The sequence below is a fragment of the Pyxicephalus adspersus genome, chromosome 4 (assembly GCF_032062135.1).
Source record: "Pyxicephalus adspersus chromosome 4, UCB_Pads_2.0, whole genome shotgun sequence".
Taxonomy (NCBI): domain Eukaryota; kingdom Metazoa; phylum Chordata; class Amphibia; order Anura; family Pyxicephalidae; genus Pyxicephalus; species Pyxicephalus adspersus.
In genome coordinates, this window is record NC_092861.1 from 83,189,713 (window position 1) to 83,214,986 (window position 25,274).

General features: G+C 35.8%; 1 protein-coding gene across 3 annotated transcripts in view; it reads right to left on the minus strand.

The window, feature by feature from the left end:
* The window catches only part of FAM184A (family with sequence similarity 184 member A), a 122,071-nt gene extending 98,526 nt beyond the window's left edge, over nucleotides 1-23,545 (minus strand). For all 3 annotated transcript variants that reach the window (XM_072408825.1, XM_072408823.1, XM_072408824.1), the window contains exon 1: nucleotides 23,231-23,545. In XM_072408825.1, coding sequence (XP_072264926.1) covers nucleotides 23,231-23,410 — 180 coding nt within the window. In that variant the 5' untranslated portion in view covers nucleotides 23,411-23,545. The remainder of the gene's footprint in view (nucleotides 1-23,230) is intronic.
* Nucleotides 23,546-25,274: the final 1,729 nt, after the last annotated feature.

Below are 25,274 nucleotides of genomic sequence, written 5' to 3' on the forward strand. Positions count from 1 at the left end.
TTTCTATAAGTATGTTTTTGGACCTTTTAGGTAGAATTTTTATAGACCTCAGGGAACCTTGATCCCCTTAAAATGGCAGTTTCCCATATTATTTGTTCTTTCTAATAGCCAATAAATTTACATCTCTACAAATCTTTAGCCTTATAAACACATGATTATTTTTTACTGATCCTTCTTTTGTTTTGACTAATAAGTAGTAAAATACATATTTTTTGTTTTTGGGCTATTTTTCTTGCTTACAGTGATTTCCGCATTGCTGATAAAGTGTTTTATAAATTGTGACTTTGTGTACTTCATGTACTCAATGTCCTTTGGAAAATTTAATATGTTTTTCACCTTGTGAAGTGGCATTAGTAGCTCATGGAAGTAAATTACCGTAGCCTTTTCACTGTTGGAAAGCCCATAGATGGGGTTGCCATCTGGCTCAGTCAGCATCCCTGGTACATATTCAGCCAGATTTCAGAATTAGCTTGGAAGAATTAAACACGGAGTTTGATTTCCGCATTTTGAATTATTTTTATTGAGGACAGCTTTAATCATTTCTATGCGTAATCTCTTGTCCCAATTTAAAATAAACTGGATAAGGATTCCTTTATGTAAGAGCAACTTCAAACGTTTGGGCTTTACAGCTCCCAAACTCAATTTAAAGCTTGGCCTTTCCAGATCTGCTATTTTTGTTTGGTGCCAGATGGCAATTCTACCTATAACACATTTCACAGAAATAATTGAAGGCTGTTCTGTGTTATCTTTAACTGGGATAGAGTTGTGAATCTGTACAGATAGTAGAATATTTTCTGGACACTTTCAACATGGAATTGCTGTAAACTGTGCATGTTGGATGACAGTATTAAAGCTCACCCAAACCCATTTGCTGCAATTGGAATCTCTAACTCCATAAATTGTAAAATTGTGGTAAACACCTAACACACTATATTATAATGTTTAGTTCTCTCTTCCCTATCTTGGAAGTTGTCTGGCACACGTTTCTCACATTGCACATCCTCAACTAAAGTCATTATCCAAATTTGCCTTATTATCAGATTCCCAGAAGGGTACAAAGGTTAGTTAAAGAAAACCATACATGCGTTCCTGAGGTATCAAACCTCTTTCGGTCTATGAGATCCTACTGTTTACAAACATGTGTTAGATGCGTTTGGTACTCTAGTGGAGCTTTGATACTGGATTTGGGGAGCTGAATGAAAGTGTAGGCAAGCATGCTGGTATCAAATCTGCCTCGCGTGGATGGTAAAGTAGTTCAGTTGTGTCCCTAAGCTCTGGGCTTCCCTACTTTTCTAAAACAAGAATGCAGGTAAGGAATTCCGACTTTACTGGCTGGCTATATCCTTTATATAGATCAATAACTTACTAATGAAGCAAAGATAAGAATTTCAAATGTTGTACAAGAAAACAAAAATAATTACCAATAATTTTTATCAAGTCATATCATAACTCATATCAATCCTTATTTATGCTTATTGCTGGACTGATACCCATTAGCTGACAACATTCCCCTATTTAACCCTTTTTGCCCTTCATACCTTTTGACAATAGAAGTACTTACCTAAAACAGTTTTCTCTTGGTTAACAGTGTCCCAAACTAATCACAGCCTAGCAGTCTATCTAGCTTAAAATATAAGGAATACCGAGCTAACCACACCCCTATCTCAGGTTATTTAGTAGGGGCAGAGGAAGCCCATTCATCAAGTTATGCTTTAAAAAGCCTGTATAGTACTAAAGTCAATTAGATGTGGAATTATTGCTAAACAAAAAAAAATCCAGTGGTTAAATTATCCCAAATTTGCACCCATTAATTAACAAAACACTTATTTTACAGGGGAATACCTGTACACATACAACTTTGTGTGTCATATTCAGAAACTGCATTTACAACCTAAATATTTTCATTGTAAACAGTAATCTTAGTATGGTTATTGAGGATGCAAAATGAAACAGCTGCAAGCAATAGATTACATTCCTGTGTTGTGTGTGAAAGATTAACAAGTCAGAGCTATCAACAGTAATTCTTTCACATCCATTCAGCCTTGCAGCAATGCTAAACTGTGCCATTTCTCCATTTTTGTCTTTTATTATGAAGTGTATTTCCCACGTCTACTTTTACTTACAAATGAAACCATATACATTGAAACACAGAGAAAAAAACACATTTAAAAACAAACTCATCTTCTAAATTCCTACAGAATATGATAGCAAATATTATTTTAAGGTTTTTTTCAACAATTGTATAACTTTGACGTGCAAACTAAATGGTTATCGGCAAATAAAGCAGGAATGAATCAGCAGACTTCACATACATAGGTGTCTAGGTCAAAGACTTTTTTACCTCCCTCAAGCAGGTGGGCAATGTAAATGTTTGCTGGTTTATATCTTCATGTATGCAAAGCAGCAGGGCTTATACACACAAATCAATAATGGGACACATAGAGCATAAAGACTTGATACATTACCAAGTGCTCCCTCATTTGCTAATGTACTTACCAGAGCCAACCATGGGAAAATGTACTGCACTAAATATAGGCTTCTAATTGAGCATCAGTTCCAAATGCCAAATATTTGCATTTTCTGTAAGTATTCATGCTGTATATGTTTATTGGCATATCTCTTTTCTGTCAAAACAGGAGTGCACCGTCAAGTACAGTGAATGAAAAGTCAGTCCTAACTTAATAAACATGTAGTACTTGTGTGCGCAAAAATGGATGCTCCGTGCTGACATAATCTATTGAGCAGGTTATAAAAAAATTATTAAATGTGTAAAAATTATACAGATAAAAATGTGTATACTGTGTACAAATATACCCCTGGTAAACAGTAACAGTTGCCAAATTACTATCCTGAGGATGTATGTAATGCTGTGATACAACATGATGTGTCCTATATTAATCCTGAAAGATGAAACGAAAAACGTCTAAAGGTGATTTGTCCCTATGTGCTTTTGCCACCTTTAGCAGCCCGGGCAAAAATTAGTAGTGAAAACACAATGACAATAAAAATGTAGGATTTACCTGAACCTGTTACTTGGTTGACACGGCCAAAGTAGTTCAAAATTCAGCCAATTACAAGATAAGGTGCAAAGCTGAAGTGAAAATACTGGCAATGCATTTTCTTATATTTTAGCCAGTTTAGAAATGTATAGCCTGTAAATATTTTGGATATATTATGAGTGCTCAATGCTCATATTATCGTTTTTATAGCACCTGTGACATGTATTGACTTATGGGATAGACTCATCTTTCCTTACAATCCGTTATGCTGTTTGGCTGCATTGGGGGCCCTCTGGTGATCAACTCTACTATGGTAATGGTTGAAGCAGTTTTTGGAGAAAAGTACTTTTTAATGTATCTTTAAAGATGTTGGTTCGCCAGGAATGATTGTAAGTATAGTAAATGGGGAATATGGTATACAGCAATGGTCGCCAACCTTTTTGAGCTCACGAACCACTAAATGCACAGACTCCAGACCGCGCATACGTGGGGAGCCGTGTGTTACTCAAAGAGTGATGTCATGATGCCAGAACCCGCCTATTCCCCCATTGCAGGTCTGCGGCTTTGGCAAGTGCGCCCCGCCCCCCAAGCGGGGTGCTTCTGCTGGGGGGTGCAGCTGCCAGAGATGTGGCCCACCTGTCAGGCGGGCCACTGGGACCCCTGGTATACAACTCTCTTTCCTATTTTTCTCTTGAGAAAGCAGTGATGCAAACTGCAAAACGAGTTGAGGTTATACAAAGGGTCTAAAGGTTCTAAGAATAACTTAGGATATTTGTATATAAAAAGGTTTTCTTTCTGGGCGCAAATATGGATCATTCATTGATATGTATTAATGGTTATATGTTTTTTTATTGTAATTAAAGAATATATTTTATTTTAAATTTGATCTGTCTTTGACGCATTAAATTGCTTGTGTTCTATGTAGCTAGCATGCCAAATTTAGGGTGCTGGGTTAGGGAGAAGAAAAAAACAACAATCAAATTAGGAACAATAATTCTAAAAATATTTGAAAAATCCAGTACAAGATAAGGTACAAAACTGAGTTGAAAACTCATCTATCCTATTTTGGGGTACAGTGAACTTTTTTAGAGTTTGTGTACCTTCTATGTATTTTTGCAATGGTATGTATAATTTATTTTATGTGTCTTTCATACATATATATCCTTTTTTTAATTATCTGATTTATTAGCAAGAAATTAGGTATACACATATTGTACAAATATTTCACTAGGAAATATAAGCAGCGGCACAGAAGATAGAAACTCTTGTTTCTCCTTGTGGGAGACAACACCATCAATAGAATTAATGTTTCCTGTCCCAGTTTAGATAGACACAGATATATGCGATGGGTAATTTAGAACAGACTCTTTATTTAAGGGCAATGTTTCTATTTTTGTGGTAGGTTTAGATGATTGTGCCTGTTAAATACTGCTTGTCAGTATATATTAACTAAAAAAGACAAGTACATTAAGACTTGATAAAACTGCAAATGACAAGCAGAAAATGCTGAATTATGATTTTGCAGTTACACAGTTACAAAAACTACAGACATGTGCAGGGTATTTTTTTTAATCCCAAGAAGGCCGTATTTGTGTATTTTGAAGATGGTTTTGTTTAAAAAGTGACAGACTTTTAGAAAACAAATTTGTATGGTTTACAGGGCAAAAAATTGCAAATGTTTGGAGAAGTTATAGATGTTTGGAGATCGAGCATTGAGAATTATTAAGGTATCTTCCAAAATAACTTACAAACCGTTTTTAGTCGAATATCACAGTGTGAGAGAATACCTGCAGCATATGCTGTACGCCCCCGTTGACTCTGCTAGGAAAAACAGAAGATACAAGAAGATGGCACCAGGGGTCCTATCCAAGAATGCCTGGCTTGGAGCAGTGAAGTAGCCTCGAAGAATGCTTTAACACCACATGGTAGGGACCTGGACCAACCCATCCCCACAAATTACATTCCTCAAAAACAAAGCACTGTGCCAGTGGGATTGTGACAAAACAACTATACTGAGGGGTTGCTCACAAATATCTATTTTGTACTAAACAATCGCACAATATATCTTCATTACTAACCCCTTCATGACCAGAATTATTTTATACATTTGTGTTCAGGGCAAGTTTTAGGGACTGTGGTATTTAGATTCACCTGCAGTGGTATACTTAGTATAGTCATAGACAGGATATTTTACTTGGTGAATACAAAAAAAAAAAAATAAGCAAGCATCTACCTTTTTCATAGGTCTAAAGAACAGAATATAACTAGGTAATAAAGTTTTAAAGAAATACATGAGAGACTGTTGATCCAGGGTACATCAAGAGAACATCCAATTGCCTCATGGGATCAGGAAGGATTTTTTTTCCCTGTTGCAGCAAATTGAACCAGGGTTTTTATGTTTTTTTCCTTCCTCTGGATCAACTATGTATATACAGTTTTACCTATGCTGGTTTGTAGTATGTTTTTTTTTCCTTGTGGTTGAACTTGAACTTTTTTTCTTTTTCAATCTTTTCAATGTAAGTGGGTATTGAACACACCTATTAAACTGCTGCCTTGTACAGAACAGGAACATTCAATAGCTCTACGGTAATAAAGTATAATCTGAAAAAATATTATGAAAATGATTATAATGCTGTGTGAAATAGAGGATAATAGAAATTTAATTACAATTGAACACAATAAAATATTTTCAGTCTCTATTCTGGGAGCTTTGAAGTACAATATAGGTATATAGTAACACAAATGGGCAGAATGCTTCCATTTTAACTAGCTGATTTGTGTTAGCAGTTTATGTATTTATGCAGTAAAAGTCTATTGATATTTGGTGGTTATAGAAATTATGATGTTGTAAACACAGTTTTTATTGATAAAATTGTAAAGTTCGTTTTGAGCTTTGCATTTTTTACAGGTAGTTTGCTGCACCCGAGTGTATTCTGGTATTAACATCTGACCTAAAGCTGAAATTTTTTTAGCATTTTTAAAGCCCCTGATGTCCTTTACCTAACAGCAGCTACATGATATCAGTGACTGATATGAACCACATGCAAAGTATATGATCAAACATAACATCATAGGCACTAGCTTAGTACAACTACTTGGTTCCTAGGTATATTAAAATCTTTAGGTTTAGCCTATAAATTCAGTCTATAAATGGGAAGTGTGATTAAGGATTAGAATTCTTTGTAAATTTAGTTCAAGGTTTAGTTGAAGGACCACAAATCTTTATAAACTATATAGATTTTAGGATTAAAATAAGTCCTTGAAAGTAGTCACTTAACGCCCAAATCTGTTAAGGGCTAAAAATGTTAACATTTTATTTTATTCAGGTAAATATAAAATATTTCATAGGCAGATAAATTAAAAGTTTTCTATCCAGCAGCAATTAAAGCCAGATTGAGGTTTATTGATCAGACCAAAAAGAGGAACTACTGGGAAGTAAAAGGGGACACTGGGATTTGGTTTTGAAAGATAGGCACTTTGGGGCTGTGTTGGTAATTTCAAGGCTGACTCCCACTTAAAAAATAAAGGCCTCTTCCCACCTTGAGGCCTTTGGTTGAATTACAGTGTGGCCATCTCCTTGCCTTAACCCAAGGCTGCATACACATGTCAAATTATTGTCACCCAAAATAAACAGTCATGTGCATCTTGGGTGAAAATGTGATGTGTATAGTGGTCCCCCAACATCCTTCATTGGTTCATCCCGATGGAACGACCACTGTGCATTTTATTGGAGGAGAGTACAGTGGGGTGCTCGTTCATTCATCGGTCACTGGAAATGATCATGGAGCTTGGAGTGGCATTTATCCTATGTGTGTACATAGCCTTAGACTAACTTATAGGTAAGCATATGCAAATAAGGCTTGTCATACATTTTATGGTTAAGAGCTGGAAAACCTATTGAGAAATCTACAAATCAGCTTATGTACCACGATCTTAAACCTTCAGTTTCAGAGTGACTGCAAAGATTTAATTTACCACACAAATAATTAAAAAGCATTCTACAGAAATAGAAGAAGAGTCTTGAAAGAACATTTGTTGACCTTTTAAACCGTGAGATGTTTATTGATTGCTAAGCCTGTGTATAGGAACATAGAATATCAATAAAAATTTGAGCTCTATTGCTGAATGGCACTGCAAGAATAAAGCCTAGCAAGTATTATGTATCCAGAGCACAGAACACCTTATAGATTTAAAACACAGAATGTGTTTCTTGCTGATAATTCAAATAAGATGCCAAAAAGGGGTGGAATGAAAAACATTGATTTTACCTGTGCACATTTATTTTTACTGCCTACATTTATTTATATTATGAACACTTATTTATACCTAGTGTACTGTCAGCAACTGCAGTACAGAGAATGCTATTGTACTACAATATGCTGTGAATGTGTATTTTCACAGGGGTAAACTGGGGTTACAAAAAAAAACTGCAGGAGCATGTTTTTTCTTACTTAAGGCACCATTATGCATGAAAAACAATTTTTTTCCCATTACTTAATAAAAAAGGGAAGTATCGGATCTTTATTATTTTCTTTGCGTATGTTACCATGTGTGTTCATGCATATTGTAATAAGCACTGAATGCAGATGTTTTGCATATGTTTTAGGGTGCTCTATTCTTTCTTATGGCTCCCATCGAACATCCACACCTTAAACAATGCCCATCTTCCTAGATGCACTAATCAAAAAAAGATTGTCCTGTTTCGGGTGCATGGAGTAAAAAGATATAGGTACTAATAAAGGGAAATTAATAGACAAATAATGGGCCTGGTTTATTAAAGCTTTCCAAGGCTGGAAAGGATACACTTTCATCAGTGAAGATGGGTGACCCAGCAAACCTGGAATGGATTTATTAAAAGTAATTTTCTATTTGTTAGCAAATGTTTTCAATCCTGGACCAGATCCATTCCAGGTTTGCTGGAACACCCAGCTTCACTAATAAAAATGTATCCTCTCCAGCCTTGGAGAGCTTTAATAAATAAGACCCTATGCATTAAACAATGTACAGTATGTCCAAAGGCCCCCAAATTTTTATACTTATTCCGAGTGTGATATTACAATATTTGTCTGACAATTGCATGACTATAAAAACCTTGTGTATTCAGCATAGATCATAGATTAAGGGCTAGATCCATAGAGAAATTAATTTACAAATGTAGCACGAAAAACTCCAGCTTTTGCACACTGCAATTAGATTCCTTTTTCATTTGAAAAAAATAAAAATTGTCCAACAAGATAAAAATACAGTTTTTTGCATTTATACAATACAAATCCTAGGAGATTACCCACCACTGATGTTATGCTAATTTTATAATGTTGTTTTTAAGTCCTGCTTTTAACGAAAATGCTGACATTTCACAAATAGGGATAACTTAAAGTCTCACTATAGACAGTGCATATACAAAGCCAGTGAAAGTAATAATAGGCCAGAAAAGTAGGTTATCTGTCATATTAAAGGGCAATACGAAGAAATGTAAATTATAGTTCAGATTAAATGGAATCTTACAGATGAACATCTAGAGCAACAGTGAGCACACTGGAAAAAGAAGAGAGCTTGTTGAAAAGATTAATTTAAACTGAAATAAATTGCTTGGTCAGGTCAAGCTTCCTGTCATGTATGACACTTTCATAGTTTCCACAGCTAATAAAATTTGGTCTGTAACATCTTATTTATCACATACTGAAAGGCATGGCATGAAACGTGACTTCCAAAGGAGCATATAATTTGTACAAATTGTGCTTTTTTAAAGCACTAGCTGATTACCCGACATTGCCCATCGTGAAAGATCCTTTCCAACGACTATAAATGCACGTGTGTATGCGGCATTTATGTTACATATTATCATAAGAATTCTCACTACTGTGTCTTTCCACAAGCATTCATACAGATGCTGTATGAATACAGCCAAGTGTCTGCATATTAGCTTTGGGGCAGTTTGCCAACTTACCGGTAGTTTTCATAGAATACTTTAAGCAGACAGTTAGCTAAAGAAGAAAATTGTTTGACCTATCAGCTTTTTGTCTCTACATCAAAAGTAAATTATGGCAGATGCATGCTCACTGCCCAAAAACAATCGAGGAAGAATCACTCTGAAAGGTAAGAAAACTCTTCCCAGCTGCTTTACTGGTTCCCTGGTATAGGCAATGTAGTGCCTGCAAAGGCCATCCTGCCCCATTCCATAACTCCAAAGAAGTAACTGCATAAACTATCTTTACAGCTCATCGAAAAATGGAGCAGTTCATACATGACCTCAAAGTCATATGTTTATCTTTACCACCCTTTTAGAGGTATTTTTTTTCAAGGGAAACCGTAGTCCCACAGTAAAAACTGCTTAGATTTAGGCTATGTACACACGTTTTTTTCTCTACATTTGAGCTTCCAAGTACGAACTCTGTATACGGTTAGTTTGAGGAATTCTCACTCTGCGTGTTGATTTGATATCAAAGAGAATGCAACAAGGAGTACCAGAAAGTTAGGAACACCAAACATTGTAGAGTGGGTATAGGATGAAGCAGAAACTTTGGTAATGAAATTTTACCACTGAAGTTCCCCAGAGATATTGGAAGATAGATTCAGCTAAGCTCTGACTATAACTAAAGTTCACTTTGAGTGTTTCAAACAACATGCCAATTTAATTGTTTACGATCCAATCAAAGTAATTTAGATACACCTTTGACATCAAACTACAGATATAAATTAACCATCTAAAGATTTGTGACATGCCCTAAATGATGACAGAGATTATTCCTTCAATATCTGTGAGCATAAATCCATGTGCTGCTTGTTTCTCTCGCCAAAGACCTTGGTGCTCCCTGCTTTTCTCCACAACTGAGAAAATAAACTCAGCATGCCTTTTTGTTCATAATACATGGATAACATGGGAGTCAATAGTAAGGAATATCTGACTAGTTCTAGAAGCACGTAATAGTAAGCAGGAATAGCAAGCAATAAAACCAAATGCTGTAAACAAAACTGTTCTTTCCTTCTCACAACTTCAGCTACAGAGTTTGGCCCTGATTTATTAAAGCTCTACAAGAGAGAGGATACACTTTCATCAGTGAACCTGGATGATCCAGCAAACCTGGAAAGGATTTGGTCCAGGATTAAAAACATTTGCTAACAAATAGTAAATGACTCCATTCCAGGTTTGCTGAATCACCAAGCTTCAATGATGAAAGTGCATCCTCTCCAGCCTTGGAGAGCTATAATAAATCAGGCCCTTTGTCTACATACACCTTGAAAACACCATTAGGCTTGCTGACAGGTTTTACCTCCTACTCTACCTTCTTTCTACCAAACTCATGAAGGTTCCATTTAACAAGTTAGAGGAACCATACAATTTTTCTGCTTTATCTTGATGTGATTCACACACCTTCCTGTTTCATTTAAATGCAACAGTTACACCATTTTACAAAAATCCATTCTAAGCACAAAGAATAATATTGACTGGTTTTTCAAATCCCGCATGAAAATGTTATGTAATGTAATGACCATATTAATAAAATCACTGAATAGCTTTGAATGTCCATTAAAAAAAACTGTATGATGCTTATGCATGTCGGCAATTGACCGCAGACTAAAATCAAGGCTGCTTATGTAATCTGTACTGCTGAGATACAGCATAATTAATAAAATGACAAATAACTGCATAATGACATACCTTCTGCTCACTACAGCAATTATTCAAATTACAAGTCACGAAACAGGTAATTAAAGTCAGTGTGATTTTTTCAGCAAGATTTACAACTTTATATAAAGTACAGCTGTTAAAATTTCTAAAGCAATTAATATATGTAAAATAAAATAATGGAAACTGTAAAACATAAATGAAAGCCTAGAAGAGAAGGCACAATAAAAAAAGTATTATGTATATATCATGTCTTGATGATTATGCTGATTGGCAAGTTGGTGCATCTTCATGAGCATCTGTTTGTGTGTACTGGAAATGTTCTGCAAGGATCTCGTTTAGGTAGCTTGTCTGGTGGCAGCTATGAGAATGCATGCATGGCAGCAAACAACACAATCAATGTTTGGAATGCAGGCAATCTAATAAAGAATACACAGATGCTTGTGAAAGGGCACCATCTTGCCTACTGGCATAATCTTGCCATACCTGTTAAACTTCACTCTTGCCCACAGAACTGAGCTACTGTGCTCCTGTGCTAACAAAGCTAATGCTGAGGAGGAGAAAGAGAGCCAGTGTGTGCTTTATTGTCCAATCACAAGCTAAGGGAGAGACAAGGCCTATATCTGCAATCATGGTTTCTACTATTTGTTGTATACTAGATATCTGTATTTTTGTATGCTGAATACAACAAGAATGATAACTGTTTGTTTTTTAGGCCAGTATAAGCCATATGAAATATATCCTCCAATGATTCTGTTCATTATCAGCACAGGAGATTCTATGCAAGGAAAACTTTATTATCTCATCAAATTTTTGATTGCTATATCTGCAGGTGTAACTCAAGATTTCGGAATGTAAGATAGCATTTGTTAAATAGTGGGTATGTATACAAGTCATGTCATCAATTTCTGTAGAACATCCTTAAAAACCCTGGCTCAACGTCAAGCCAACAAACAGTTTTGTGTCTTGTGATCATCTGCTTAAAAGTGATGCATTCTCCAAAAACTTGTTTACTGGGGCCCTGCAAAAAAAATGTTTAACGAACATAAAATAATTTAGCAAAAGAAAACTGGATATGAAGGTGAACCTAAATGACCAACGATGTGACTCAGTAAAAGGTTTAATGTTTAGCATAGAGATTCTAAAATGCATCCATAATCTCAAATAAATGAAATCCTGGAAACAACGCATACTGTAATTAATATACCCTGTAATTTAGAGGTCTCAGGGAACATTCAAAGTCCTTTACAAAACAAAAAAATCTTTTAATGATGTTTATATTTTAATAATGAATTTATTTTGCCATTCTGCCCCATTCCATGTGGGCATCAGGACAACCATGTACAGAACCAAGTAAAGATAACCACAGCTAATATTCAGTCCATCCAATAAAGTATATTTAAGGTACAGTTGGCCAGCCTGAATCATCATCTGGCTGACAAGAACTACCATAGTTGGAAGTAGTGTTGGTGTTCATATTCAGGTTGTTCTTATATTCGACCTGAATATGGCTGTTCGAAATTGGGTAGACCCGACCCGAAAAAAAAACAAGATTCGACGGCCAAAATTTGATAAAAAAATATAAAAAAAAAGAGTGTTAAAAAATACTTACTCTGTAACACACTTTCCAGCACAGAAATATTATGGTACATTTGTTACATTTTTCTCTTGTCCACTGCCAGAAACATGTATCAAATGTATCATATTACTGTGCTGTAAAGTGTGTTACAGAGTAAGAGATACTTGTGTGGCATCTTCTCAATGATTGCAGCTCTGTCTGCAATAATTGAGAACAGTGTGCGATGCCTGGGGCACTACAGGTTAATTAACCTGTAGTGCCCCGGGGATCGTAGTGGAACTGCAGAGTTTATCTGCAGTTCAGTTCCCACGGTCACATGGGGGGGTCAAGGCAGTGTAGCTCACAAACTGCAAAGGTTAGACTTGTGTAAACCCACAATCCCCCTAATTTTCCCCTCCCGGCACAAATTTTTTATTTCTCCAACTAGGATAAATCGCCCCAAAGCATAAAACAATTCTGCTTTCTATTCCTGAACACAACAGCCCTTGGATACAGTGCAGAAAAGAAACAGAATTCTTCCCAAGCTCCTTGCCGAGAAGCAGCCCAGGACAGCCTCTATTGTCCTGACAGGTACCACATCTGAAGAGACGATGACTGCTTCAGTGTTAGGGCACCTGGCAGGAAATGCAGGGAACATACCCAGGGTGCCTAGTGCAAACAAAGCTCATGGTTGTTTTTGAGGTACTCTTTAACCTGTGTTAACAGAATAATTTAGAATAGGTGATCAAGAATGAATGGAAGAGCAGAGCCTCCCATGATACCTACATTATGTATCCAGGGAGGGTCTTAGCTTCTCCTTCTGTGCAGAAGGAGCCCTTTCATCAGTAGGGGAAAAAATGCTGATCTCTACGCCACCCGACCCCGTGCCTGCGAATTGCGAGATCAGGTGAGAAAGGAAGGAGAATAAGATGGGATAGACTGACCTGCGGGATTGAAGGTAAGTGTGATTTTTTGTTATGGGTTTACTTCCGCTTTAAGCTGGTTTAAACTCTACAGCAATGGTCCCTAACCTTTTGCAGCTCACGGACCACTGAATCTAAGGACTGTCCTATGTCACTCAAGGAGGAAGAAACTTTCCTAGAGTGACGTCATGATACCAGAACCCACCCACTCCAGAGACACAACCCACTGCCCTGAGTCTGCGAACCATACGGGAGAGGTGGTCCACAGCTCTGGCTGGTGTGATCCCCCAAGCGGTGTCCTTCTCCTGACCCCACTGGAGGGTGCACCGGCCAGAGCCGCAGACCACTGCTGGTCTCTGTGCATTTACCCTGATTATAATGGCTCTTTAAGGCTTACAGTGGGAGCTTTTTAGCAAACTACATACTTTCTTTTTATATCTCTAGAAGCACATTGGTGAACATGGTCCTTCTTCAAAATCCTCATCTCTGCCCAACATCTTCCAAAATGGGCAATAAACAAATACCAAAGCTACAAAAATGTGACATGTATCTCAAGGTAGTGAAGACAGGAAATATGCTGGGTAATCTGGCCAGAAAATCTGTTATACAATGCCTCAAAACCAAAAAAGTTTGTTTGAATAAAGTTAGTTATTAAACTTTGTTTCTGTAGTGGTCATACCCACTTCTTGCTCAGACCTATAGCTCTACAATCAGCAAAGCTCATGCTCCCTGCTAATTGAAGAAATCCAGCTTTGACTCAGCTTTCATGCAAACAGCCCCAATTTGAAGCAGTGCAGCAGACACTCCTTCTCAGGAGCCTGTTTTCTAAAGAAATCATACTGTATGATGCACAACGTTTTGTTTGGTATCTAATGTGAAGCCGATTTAAAATAAAAGTTCAGTTGAGCTTTAAATATATTTTTTATAGTACCATAGATAGTCTTTCTATCAGCTTGTATAGTTCATTCACACCAAAACTCACTCTGGAAAAGGAAGCAATGACACTGTAAACTAGTGCAGCCAGGTTTTACTATGGGCTGTGTTGATGGGCTTTTGTTTGCATCTGCTTCAATCCATGTGCAAGGCTGATGCAGGTCAAATACATGTCAGATGTAGATCAACTGCACCTGCTGTCAAACACACCCTTCAATGAACTACGAATGCTCTCAGAGGCATCTTAAATTGATCTCAAATGCAAATGGAAAGCAATTGAAAGCAAAATTAATTTGCTCACATAACCCAAAGCCAGCTTATGCAGGCCTTTAAAATAAATAAACAGGTTATTCACAAGAGGGGTTACTTTATAATTAATTACTAGGATGCCTGGATTAAAAATAGTGATTGAAGTGTTTATTTTTTTTTGTCAAGTAAGACAATTGACACTTTTATATTTTAACTATTAATTTAGGTTTTTGATTGGATTTTGAATTCCAAAGACTGTTACAAAGTGATTTGCTTATCAACAATTTGAATTTTCTTGCTGGCACTTCTGTTTAAAGTATTACCACTTCCGGCATTCAATGGCTATCTAAGAAGTGCAATGGGGCTGACAAAATCTACAGGTTAACTTTATTGCAAAGGCACTGAAACCAACAAGAGTACAAAGAACTCCTTTTGGTATCTTTTTTTGAATGCTGGAACGTGAGCTTCTTATGTGGCTGCCAGAACATGAAAACCCTCCTTGGCAATAGATTTGCATTTGAACAGAAAGCAAATAAAACAATAACAAAACAGCCCATTATGTATTTTGGCCGCAAACGATTTAAAACCATGCACACGTTCTCTTTCCAGCACTAGCTATTATTTATTATCCATAATTTTGCTGCAATCAAAATAAGTATAATTACATTAATCAAGAGGCAAACGAAAGAAACATGACAGTGGTATCAGCAGGAAGAAAATTAAGGCTATAAAATATGTTCCAGCTCACTAATTTATTACTGATTTCAATACACTTAGTGGGTTCTTAATTATTTAAGACCTAAATGGGGCCAGCATGGGCGGTGCTGTCGGAGAATATTACAAGCCGACACCAATACAAAAGAAGTACCTATCGTAGGAAATTTATATATAGTTTTTCATTTTGTATATTAGTGCCTAAAACTCCATCATGAAAAACAGAGCATATACCTTATTTAATGTAATGTTAAACTAGTTCTATTTGCTCACCTCCGTTTCCATTAATAAAAAGTGAGCAATGCATTCCTCTGCATTATGTATAATCTGGATCATGTATAAAGCAGAGAAGAGAACATGAGTTCATCCACTTTCCCCTAATATAGAGGATCACCTTGCTGCATTAGTCATGATATAGTGGGGAAAAATATCTGTGGTTGTTGTCAAAGGGGTGCACATTAAAGCATACCTAAAGCCAAAAAATAATGTAGGCTGGCTTGTCTGTATTGAGCCTGACTACAAAAAATATTTCTTCTGCTCAAAATGGGGAGTTCTAGCAGACACCATATGACATTCTGGTCACTCTGGTAGCCATGACATAGCACAGTGTGCGTCTGTGTGGAGAAGAGGTTCTGATTTGTTGTCTATTCCAGCAAAGGCAGACCCATCAGGGACAAATCCATCTCCACAGGGTTCAAAACAAAGAGAGCTGATTTAATTTAGTTACCAACAGAGAACATGTGGCAATTGATGCATGCTGGTTGGGCAAGAGTGAGTAAATACATTTTTAGTAAATCACAGAGAGAGAAATAAGTTATTACATAAGTTATTAAATATTATTACCCTTAAATCCCCTCTTTAGACTGGATAATGTCATGCCCAAAATGTTCTGTTCTTTATTTGCTGCTGACCTGATCAGCCATAGTGCATTACTGAAAAGAGGCGATGATATATATGTCAACGATTACACGGTCAAATACAACAAATGTATCCAAATGCGGAATATGTTTTTTTTGGCCGCAAAGAAATAAATAATGACAGTTGGTCTGATTTATTAAAGCTCTTTGAGGCTGGAGAAGATACACTTTCATCAGTGAAGCTGGGTGTTCCAGCAAACCTGGAATAGATTTCTTCAAAGTCATTTGCTAGCAAATTTTTTGAATCCTAGACCAGATCTATTCCAGGTTTGCTGGATCACTCAGCTTCACTGATGAAAGTGCATCCTCTCCAGCCTTGGAGAGCTATAGTAAATCAGGCTATTTGTCTACACACACCTTGAAAACACCATTAGGCTTGCTGACAGGTTTTACCTCCTACTCTACCTTCTTTCTACCAAACTCATGAAGGTTCCATTTTACAAGAGCTTTAATAAATCAGGCTTGATGATAGAATATTGTTATGTATTATGTTTACTTTTTATGTGTTAAATGTAACTGAGAGGAATTTTGTTATTTTAATATTTGTTTATGATATATGTGCAAACGTTTAAAAATGTCCCTAATAAAATTTCTAGGGAATGCAGAGTTGGGTTCAGTTCTATCATAAAAAATATATCTATACTCTGATTTAAGAATTGCCTTTTTCAAGTAAAATAAATATAAAGTACTAGAGAACTAGTGTTATGCAGTGATCAAAAAAAACGTCAGACAGCATACAAGGTCTGTGCTAAATGAAAACGGAACTTGCGATCTTTAGTTATTTATAGTTATAAAAAAAACACTGATAAACGATTAAATTGTAAAATAAGGAGTTATAGCCTTTTCCTCTTTATATCCTCTTTTCCTGACTGAATGAAAACATGTTTTTACACATTTTTTGGTGTTAATGATTCTGACAGACATTTATAGCATGTTAAAATATCTATGAGAATCTTTTTCAAACACTGTCTATGCTATTTAAACACATTTTATTAGCAAGAGTATTTGTCTTTGAATCATCACAGAAATGCATGTGTTCAAATGGCAGGAAGCATTTATCAAGAAAAGGTTGCATTGGATTTATTTGTCTGCAGTTCAAATGTACCATAACACATGATGCATTCAGTAATGCAGCACAATGCCAAGCGGGTCAAATGCTACCTCTAAATGACCATCAGCACTACTCAAAGAAAGCCAATCGGATTTTAATTACTTGCATTTGACGTTCATTCCAAACGCATGTCAAACACAGTAAAACAACGCCCATGGGCACATATCTGTAAAGAACTATATGGGAGTTGCTACTTATTTAATTTTTATCTCAACAGATAGACTTAATCAAACACATACTAAAAGAAATATGTAAGTTGCCACTGTCAACTTCCTCTAAAAATATTTGTTACCTGGCTCCCTTTGTTATCAGTACTGTGAATTACTTAAACACAAATGTAGCCAATGACATCAGAGTAATGTAAGAACTCCTGATCTGCATGCTTCTAGGTCCATTCTTCAGAAACATACAGTACTGAAGCTTTCCTGTACACCTATCATTAGAGTTAAACCAATTCACTTACCATCACCAATTCACTTACTAGTAGACAATCTGTATCTACAATAGTAATATAGTCCAAGTAATGTCCATGAAATGTGATTTTTTCTTATAAATTCTAATACTGATCATCCATGGAAAGACAAGCAAAGCTCAACTGAAGCAGCTGCCAATTCTGTGCTTCTCAACCCTGTAATGGCAGCTGGATTAATTCCCTGAGTCAGTCATTCTGCTGATGAATTCTAATAGCTGTAGCTGGAGATGACATTTCCAGTAACTCTTAATAAACACTTCAAACCCATACATGAAATTTTGCTTTGCAGACAAAAGCTGCTGTTTTCTTTCTTTTCTTGTATGCTCATTAGAAACATAAACCGGCACTTGAAAGCAAGTCAGCATATATGAATTTCATTCAAGTGAAATCACTATGAGATTTGCTAACCTGTTAAACACTGCTCTCAAGCTCTAATTTAATTGGAACACTGGCCAATCATATGCCTATCAACGACACAGCAACAATATCCTTGTAATTATACAAGAGCAAACAGTGTCAAACTCTATCACATCACTGTTCCGACTTGCTTTTCAGCAAAAACCATTGCAAAATGCAGTTTTTATGTGATAGCTTGTCTTTATCACATTTATTTTTTAACAGCTTTTATCAGTTGCTTTTTAAAGTTCAGTTTTTAAACAAATATACAAATCATCTGCTTATAACAATCAGCAGATGAAGTATTACCATAGCAGAATGTGACAAACCTACATATAAAAACACTGTTTAGGACAAGTCTAATAGGATTCCTGCCAGGTCCACACCATTTTGGGCTTTTTTGGGCTATTAGAGCACCAAACAACCATAATCCAATATAAATGTCAAGTACACACTAGAAATCACTTTCAACACTTAACCCAAAACAATAGTTCTTAAACATTTCTGGATTGATTCTTTAGGAAAGATGGCCGTACAGACAGGCTGCTCTGCTATTTGCTAGGCAGCCTGTTTTGTTCTATAGAGAGGACAAGCATGAGGTGCCCAGCTGCATTGTTGTACAATACTATAACAATATTGGCTGTTAGCAAATAGATCACTAACACCTTCTTCAGGACCATCAAGCCAAACCTATAAACACTCAGGCACCAAAGATAATTACAATCAATTTGTGTCTTATGCCCATTGACCACATGTGAAGGAAGCCTTAGCATTAAGACACAATGTGGTCAATGTGCATTGCAGTGCATTGTCATTCTGAATGGCATCCTAATTTACAGAATAAAGCAAAGCACATGTCCTGTTTCACAGTATACAGGTGTCAGTGAACAAAAGCATGCAGGTGTCAGTGAACAAATCTACTGCCCAAAACTGCAGGTATTTTTTTCATGTGGTGAGGCTTACGCCTAGATAGTGAACCCATATAATTACCAGCAAGTAAAAAAGCTTTTAATGCTATTAATGTAAAAGTATTTATTCTCAAAGATTGATAAAAAATCAGAATAAAGTATAATATATTTCAGTCCATAAAACCTGTTGGTTCACATATATATTATGTAGTATTCACAATTTGCACAGGTTCACTTTAAATGCATATCAGCAAATTAAAAGGGAATTATCAATAATATTGGTTTACTTTTCTGTATGGAATAGTTACAGTCAAGGGTAAAGAGAGAACAAGAGAGTTTGAAGAAAACAGGAATTTTTTTACGGCCAAATTTTACAAAATAATAAAAACAAAAATGTAATATTCAATCATGGTAAAATGGCCCATAGTACACAATAAATCTTGCAAAATCATACAAAATAATTTTCCTAATCAGGATAATCATTTTCATTTGATGTGTTTCACAGCATTTAGGCTGCTTCTTCAGGAATTAATATAGGGTCTATCTAAAAAAGGTGTGGTATTGCTCAGTTGCAAATGTATGCTACTCTCAGGTTTGTAAGATTTTTAATGCACTACATTATCATTTATGAACAAGAATTCCAATTCATGGCTACAGTCATCCTACTTGTACATATTGCTCCTGTTTCTTTTAGGTCCCCTTACAAGCAGATTAGAACTACCTAACACTTGCTAAAAAAAGCCTACGTGACTGAAAAAGCACATGTCCCAATATTATTTCTAAAGAAGTCACAGACTGAGTAGAAAAGCATGTCCCCTGTCAGCAGATCAACCTTTGTTCTTTGTGTGGGAAGCAATGATCCTATTGCAGAGGTGTGACATTACCCCTACTAAGCCAGACCTACATCTGTGCAATAAGCAAAGCTCATACCCACCTTTTCCATTGGAGAGTTCTCATTAAGACATTTACCCTATTCCAATAGTTTGCAACATCTTGCAGAGGTAACGATATTCTACTTCTGTGGCTATGCTGTGGCTTATTCTTAAAGAAATCAAACTGTAAAACTGTCTACAGCTTCTTTCATGTCCAAAATGTGTTTAGCTGATTTATACTGAGGGTTCATTTTGACTAAAATCTGAGTGGATAGGCAATTACCTTACAGGTATTCCATTTAAAAATATTACCCAGAAGCCCTCCTCCTTTGGATAGATTTATTTGAAGTCCACTACAGCACTGGACAGGGATAGAATGGTTTAAGATTCCCATTAGGTTGTTGCTGCTGTCCTTGCCAAAACCTTGAGACTTTCTCAAACTTCTTTTCCTTCACCCATCACTTGAACAGTAAATAAGGTGAAATCAGCTTAATGGGCGTTTATACATCAAGTTAACCTGACTGAACATGTAAGAATAAAGAAGTATCTGCATCTACAAGTCCAAATAAAGTGAAACCTTTGGAAATCCCATAACATGTTGGATGTATTTACTGAAGACAATGACCAATAATATTGATTTGTCAAAAAAACTAAATGGCACTCTCATCCTTACGTTTTCAATCACATTTCTATAACTTATATAAAGCACTCTAGGGCAGGTTCAGAACTGCTTCAGGAACTTGTGCGACTTGTGGCATCTCAATGGGGCTGCCGATGGGAGCAGTTACATACAGTGTCTTCCCAGAAACAGCGCTTCCCTGTCATGAAAAAGCAATAAATGCACTGCAACCTCATTGCAAGTGTGAATACAGCCTTAGAGAGCAGACTAAAGATTGTTACGAGACAACCCATCTAATCATAATTTTAACAACAACCCTTATTCCAGCTACTAATATGAATTAAGTAAAACCTTATTGACATTGTAACTATTTCCTACTCTTTAAAAGAACGCAATTTATCTATTGTTTATATTCTGCTTGTTAGCACCTTTATGCTAATTAAACAAGTAACAGACATATGGGTATTCATTTTCATCCAAGAGGTGCCAAGTCCACTTCCAAGCACAAGCTGCTAAAAAGGCAAATATATGTCTATTTTTTTAGTTGGGTTTAGTTGAAGCTGGACATCAAAATACCAAGATCATTTTAAGCACTGACAATCTACTAAGTATATGTCATAACACATGTAATATAATATAATGATCTCTGTAAGATAAATAAAACAGTGTGTGTCAAGTGCTAACAGCAATTTGAATACATTAACCTAAAAAGCCATTAGAGCATAGGTAAAAGGGTCAAGAAAGGTTGAACTCCATTCCTCTATCCTTCACAGACTGCCTAGAACAATGTACAACATTCAACTTGTTGGTTTTGTGTTCTGCAATTACACTACATATGTTTATTTAACATACTGATGCATATCCATATGTCACATTCAGTCACAACAAATATACTATGTTCACATATTTATACAAATACCTATATTATTTGTTTTTTACTATTTATACCTAATAAATAAAGCCAATTAGGCCTGGATTTATTTTTGATTGCATAGGTTAAGGACGAGTTTGCCATCTTACACAAATAGCTTCTAATAAGTGTTAATGCTCATCACCCTTGATATATCTAGGTCATAGAATCTGACAGAATATTGTAAGAAAGTTAAAGCTGGAAAACATCAAATAATGAACAATAAAAAATAAAAACAATCTAAAAATACAGAGCAATGTAAAAACAGACAATGAATAATATATAACAAATAAAAACATATTTCGGTCTAAATATTCTTTGAAAACACATTCTGTTTAAATTATTCAAATTTGCTATCTTTGGAAATGTGTTTTTTATGTTTAAAACAAGCAATAATGCTGAATAAGACCATCTTGCCTAATTATTATGTACAATAATGAAAAGAAAATCTACTTCTTACTTCTCCCTTAACAAGATCTGTACATTTGAGTAGGAAAGCCTTGAGCTGAACTTGATATGCCATTGAGGATGCGAGTACAGCTAGCATTTTCCTTCTGGCTAAAGAACATATACACATATGTGCAACCTTTTGTTCAGTTCTAGCTATTCTTTAAGTGTATGTGTTTACTAAAAAAATCTAAGAACAATAGCACAGACTGCATTTGTTAGTATGTAGATTGAATGAAATCATGTTTACAATAAAATAAGTAAAACTGGAAAAGCCCTGTTCTCTTTTATCGGAGTACCATGTACACACCTCCATTCTATAGGCAGGCAGTGACTAGTTCAGTGTGTACTCTGCATTCCAGCAAGCAAGCCAGGTGTAAAACATAACATCCACAAGTTGTGCCCAGCTTGAGGCACACATCAGGTGCTTATAGTCATATAAAGGCTCATATCTAAAAATCCTTTCATGCATCCCATCAGTAAATAGGGTATCATTCTTTTATCTTAGTTCCAAATGTCATCTAAAATATTTAAGCACGTTATAGTATTTGACAGCCTGCAGCCATGCAAAAAAGTATAATTTATTAAAATGAATATGTCACAATTCATTTCAATCAACCATTTTATGTAGTGCATGCAATGGTATACCTGTTAGCTATTTTTGGTCTTTTCTTGTCATATGCTATGGCGCCTGTCTGTTACAAATTCTTTGTTATGGGTGCATGCAAATGGAAAAAAAGGTTAATTTAGCAGATATTAGCCAGAAATTACTTTACATAAAAAAGATGGCCCCCATCACTGAACCTTCAAAGGAAATAAGGAAAACATTTCTAGAATGCTAAGAGATTAAAGTAATAAAAAGAGATATACTCTTCGTGAGGAAGACAGGTCCATGTGTACAGCAATGGTATTTAGTGGGTGGTCAAACAAAACTGACAACCTAAAACCCTTAGCAAGAAAAACACACACACAAATTCATTCATACTCTTAAGGATTTATTTATAAAGCCTTGAATCTAACATTCACCAAACATTCTCTGATGGAGAATCAGTAACTGCTATAGAAAACACATGGACCTAGATTTCCTATCACAAAATGTTTGAAGAATATCAGATTCACTGCTTTAAAAATAGACCCCTTGGATAGGATTTATAAGATTTTTTAGGTATTAGCACATAAAAAGAGAAGCATGTCCACTATAATGATAACGCAAACATTATATTCAGTGAATAAAAAAAATAAGCAAGTAAAACCTAAAAACTATATAAATATCTAAACCTGCAGAGTTAGCACATCTACCATTGCAGTGCAATGTGGCTCAAATATAAGCAGGTATTGCAGCACTACAATGTTACTGCATAAGTAAATCTAAGTTTCTGCAAAGTAACTGTATAGTGATAATAGGAAACTTATGTTTGTCTCTCCGCCACACGGTTTCACATTATCTTGATTTTTAGTTTCAAACATATTAACCAGTATTATAACACCAATGACAATAAATTAGTAGGAGTTTATCTGAAGGCCAATGTAAGCAAACATTCCAGCATCACAATCCGGTCAGAAGCTGTTAGTTACCTTGGTTAGCTGTGCAATCTTCTTGCTCATTTTAAGGTGCAGGTCTGCAGTATACTCCATGTTTAGACTGGCTTGATGTGCCATCACGCCAGGAGACGAGGGTACAAACTTGGCAGCACTGGCAGAAGCCCCTCCACCGTAATAATGCTGTTGCTGCTGCCAGCTCATCCCGGTCGCCATCTTCGGGGCTTTAAATCCCTCTCACCTCCCCCTAAAAAGCAATAAAGGAGGGTAAGAAATTGATGATGCTCCAGAGACGATAAAACCACAATGGGAGGTGAATTGGGAAAGAGCAATGTGCTGATGTGCAGCCTGAGGGATATGACTGTGCAGTGACTGAACAAGCGTTGCTCTCTCCCCCTCCCCACACTGTATGTGAGGATAACACAGGCTCAGAGAGTAGGGAGATCCAATGAAAGAGGAGGAAAATATTAAGGGCATGTACAAGGCAAGAGAGGGATGACTATTTGTACAATCAATATATTTAACATTACAGAACATATGCAGACAACTTGTAACATCAATAATCATTTGAGATTTATTCCCCAATTTTTTTCTCTTCACCACATCCTTGTTGTGTAAAGGTATCCTAAGAAAAGAATTGTATAAATATATATATATATATATATGTATATAAAAAATTTAAATAATATTTATATATATATACTATATATAGTAGTACCTTGGTATAAGTCCTTAATTCGTTCCAGATCCTTGGACCTATACCAAACAGGACTTATACCAAATTTTTCCCATAAGAAATAAAGAAAAAATGATTATTCAGTTCTCATGAAAAAAAATCTTATAGTTATTGGCATATTATACACTGATGGGGCCGTGTAAAATAATTTAAACACTGCTTAATACTAAAGTACATAATTACAAAAGTAATTAAATAAAATAAATGAAAATAAATGAAAATTTAACCTTACTTTACCTTGCTGAGAAGAGCTGAGTGCCTACTAGGATGGTGCTGAGAAGGGAGGAGGAGGAGATGTTATGTAACACAGAGAGTTATAGTGCGGGATGTTCACTGAATGGTAGCAACTGGCGGACTGACCCTCGTGGGCAGTCGTGGCTTTGTCTCGAGAGAGCGCGCAGTGTTATGACTCATTCTGACCCATACAAGTTCTGGCACAAAGGTTGAAAACCAAGCAAAATTTTTCATGTCCAAACAAGACTTTTACCAAGTTGTTCATATACCAAAGCGGACTTAAACCGAGGTACCACTGTTTATATATATATTTATATTTAAAAAATACACACTTAACTAATAAACTAAGCGTGCATTTTTTAACCATTCTAAACTTAACCAATCTTCCATTTACAGGAAGGAAATTGTGAACGGTTACATAAAAATCATTTAAAACTATAAGTGGGAATTTATTACTATCTTTTCCTAAAAACAGATTACATCTCATTATGGTTCACCAAGTGTTTCTGGTACTAGGCTTGATTTATTAAAGTTTTCCAAGACTGGAGAAAATTGACTATCATAGGAAAACTTGGGTGATCCAGTACACCTGAAAAGGATCTCGTCCAGGATTGGAGACATTTCACAACTCAAAGCAAATGATTTTTAGGAAATCCATTTCAGATTTGCTGGATCATCTAGGTTCTCCTATGATATTCTATGCTCTCCAGTCTCCAGTCTTCATCTTAAAATAAATGTTCACTTCATGGGGAAAATCCTTTTGCTTGTGGCACAAGTTTTACAATAAAATCATTTATACCATAAAAATGATATCCATTTACTGACCTTTACCAAAATATATCCACTAAATATATTCCTAAACTTGTTATTCCAGCCCTTCACCTCCACCTAACTGCTGTAAAATTTAATTTTATTTGTAATGTCATTATAGTAATTCTATCTTGCAGTAATACTATTACACTGAAAATATCTGATAAAAAATTGGCAACTCTGCACAGCTTTCATATAAACTTACTAAAATATTGAACAATAAATGCACCTGTCGCAGGTATCCTAATAGTGAGATAAAAGATGAACCTTTCATCCTTCCCAGTTTTCAGGGATTGACCG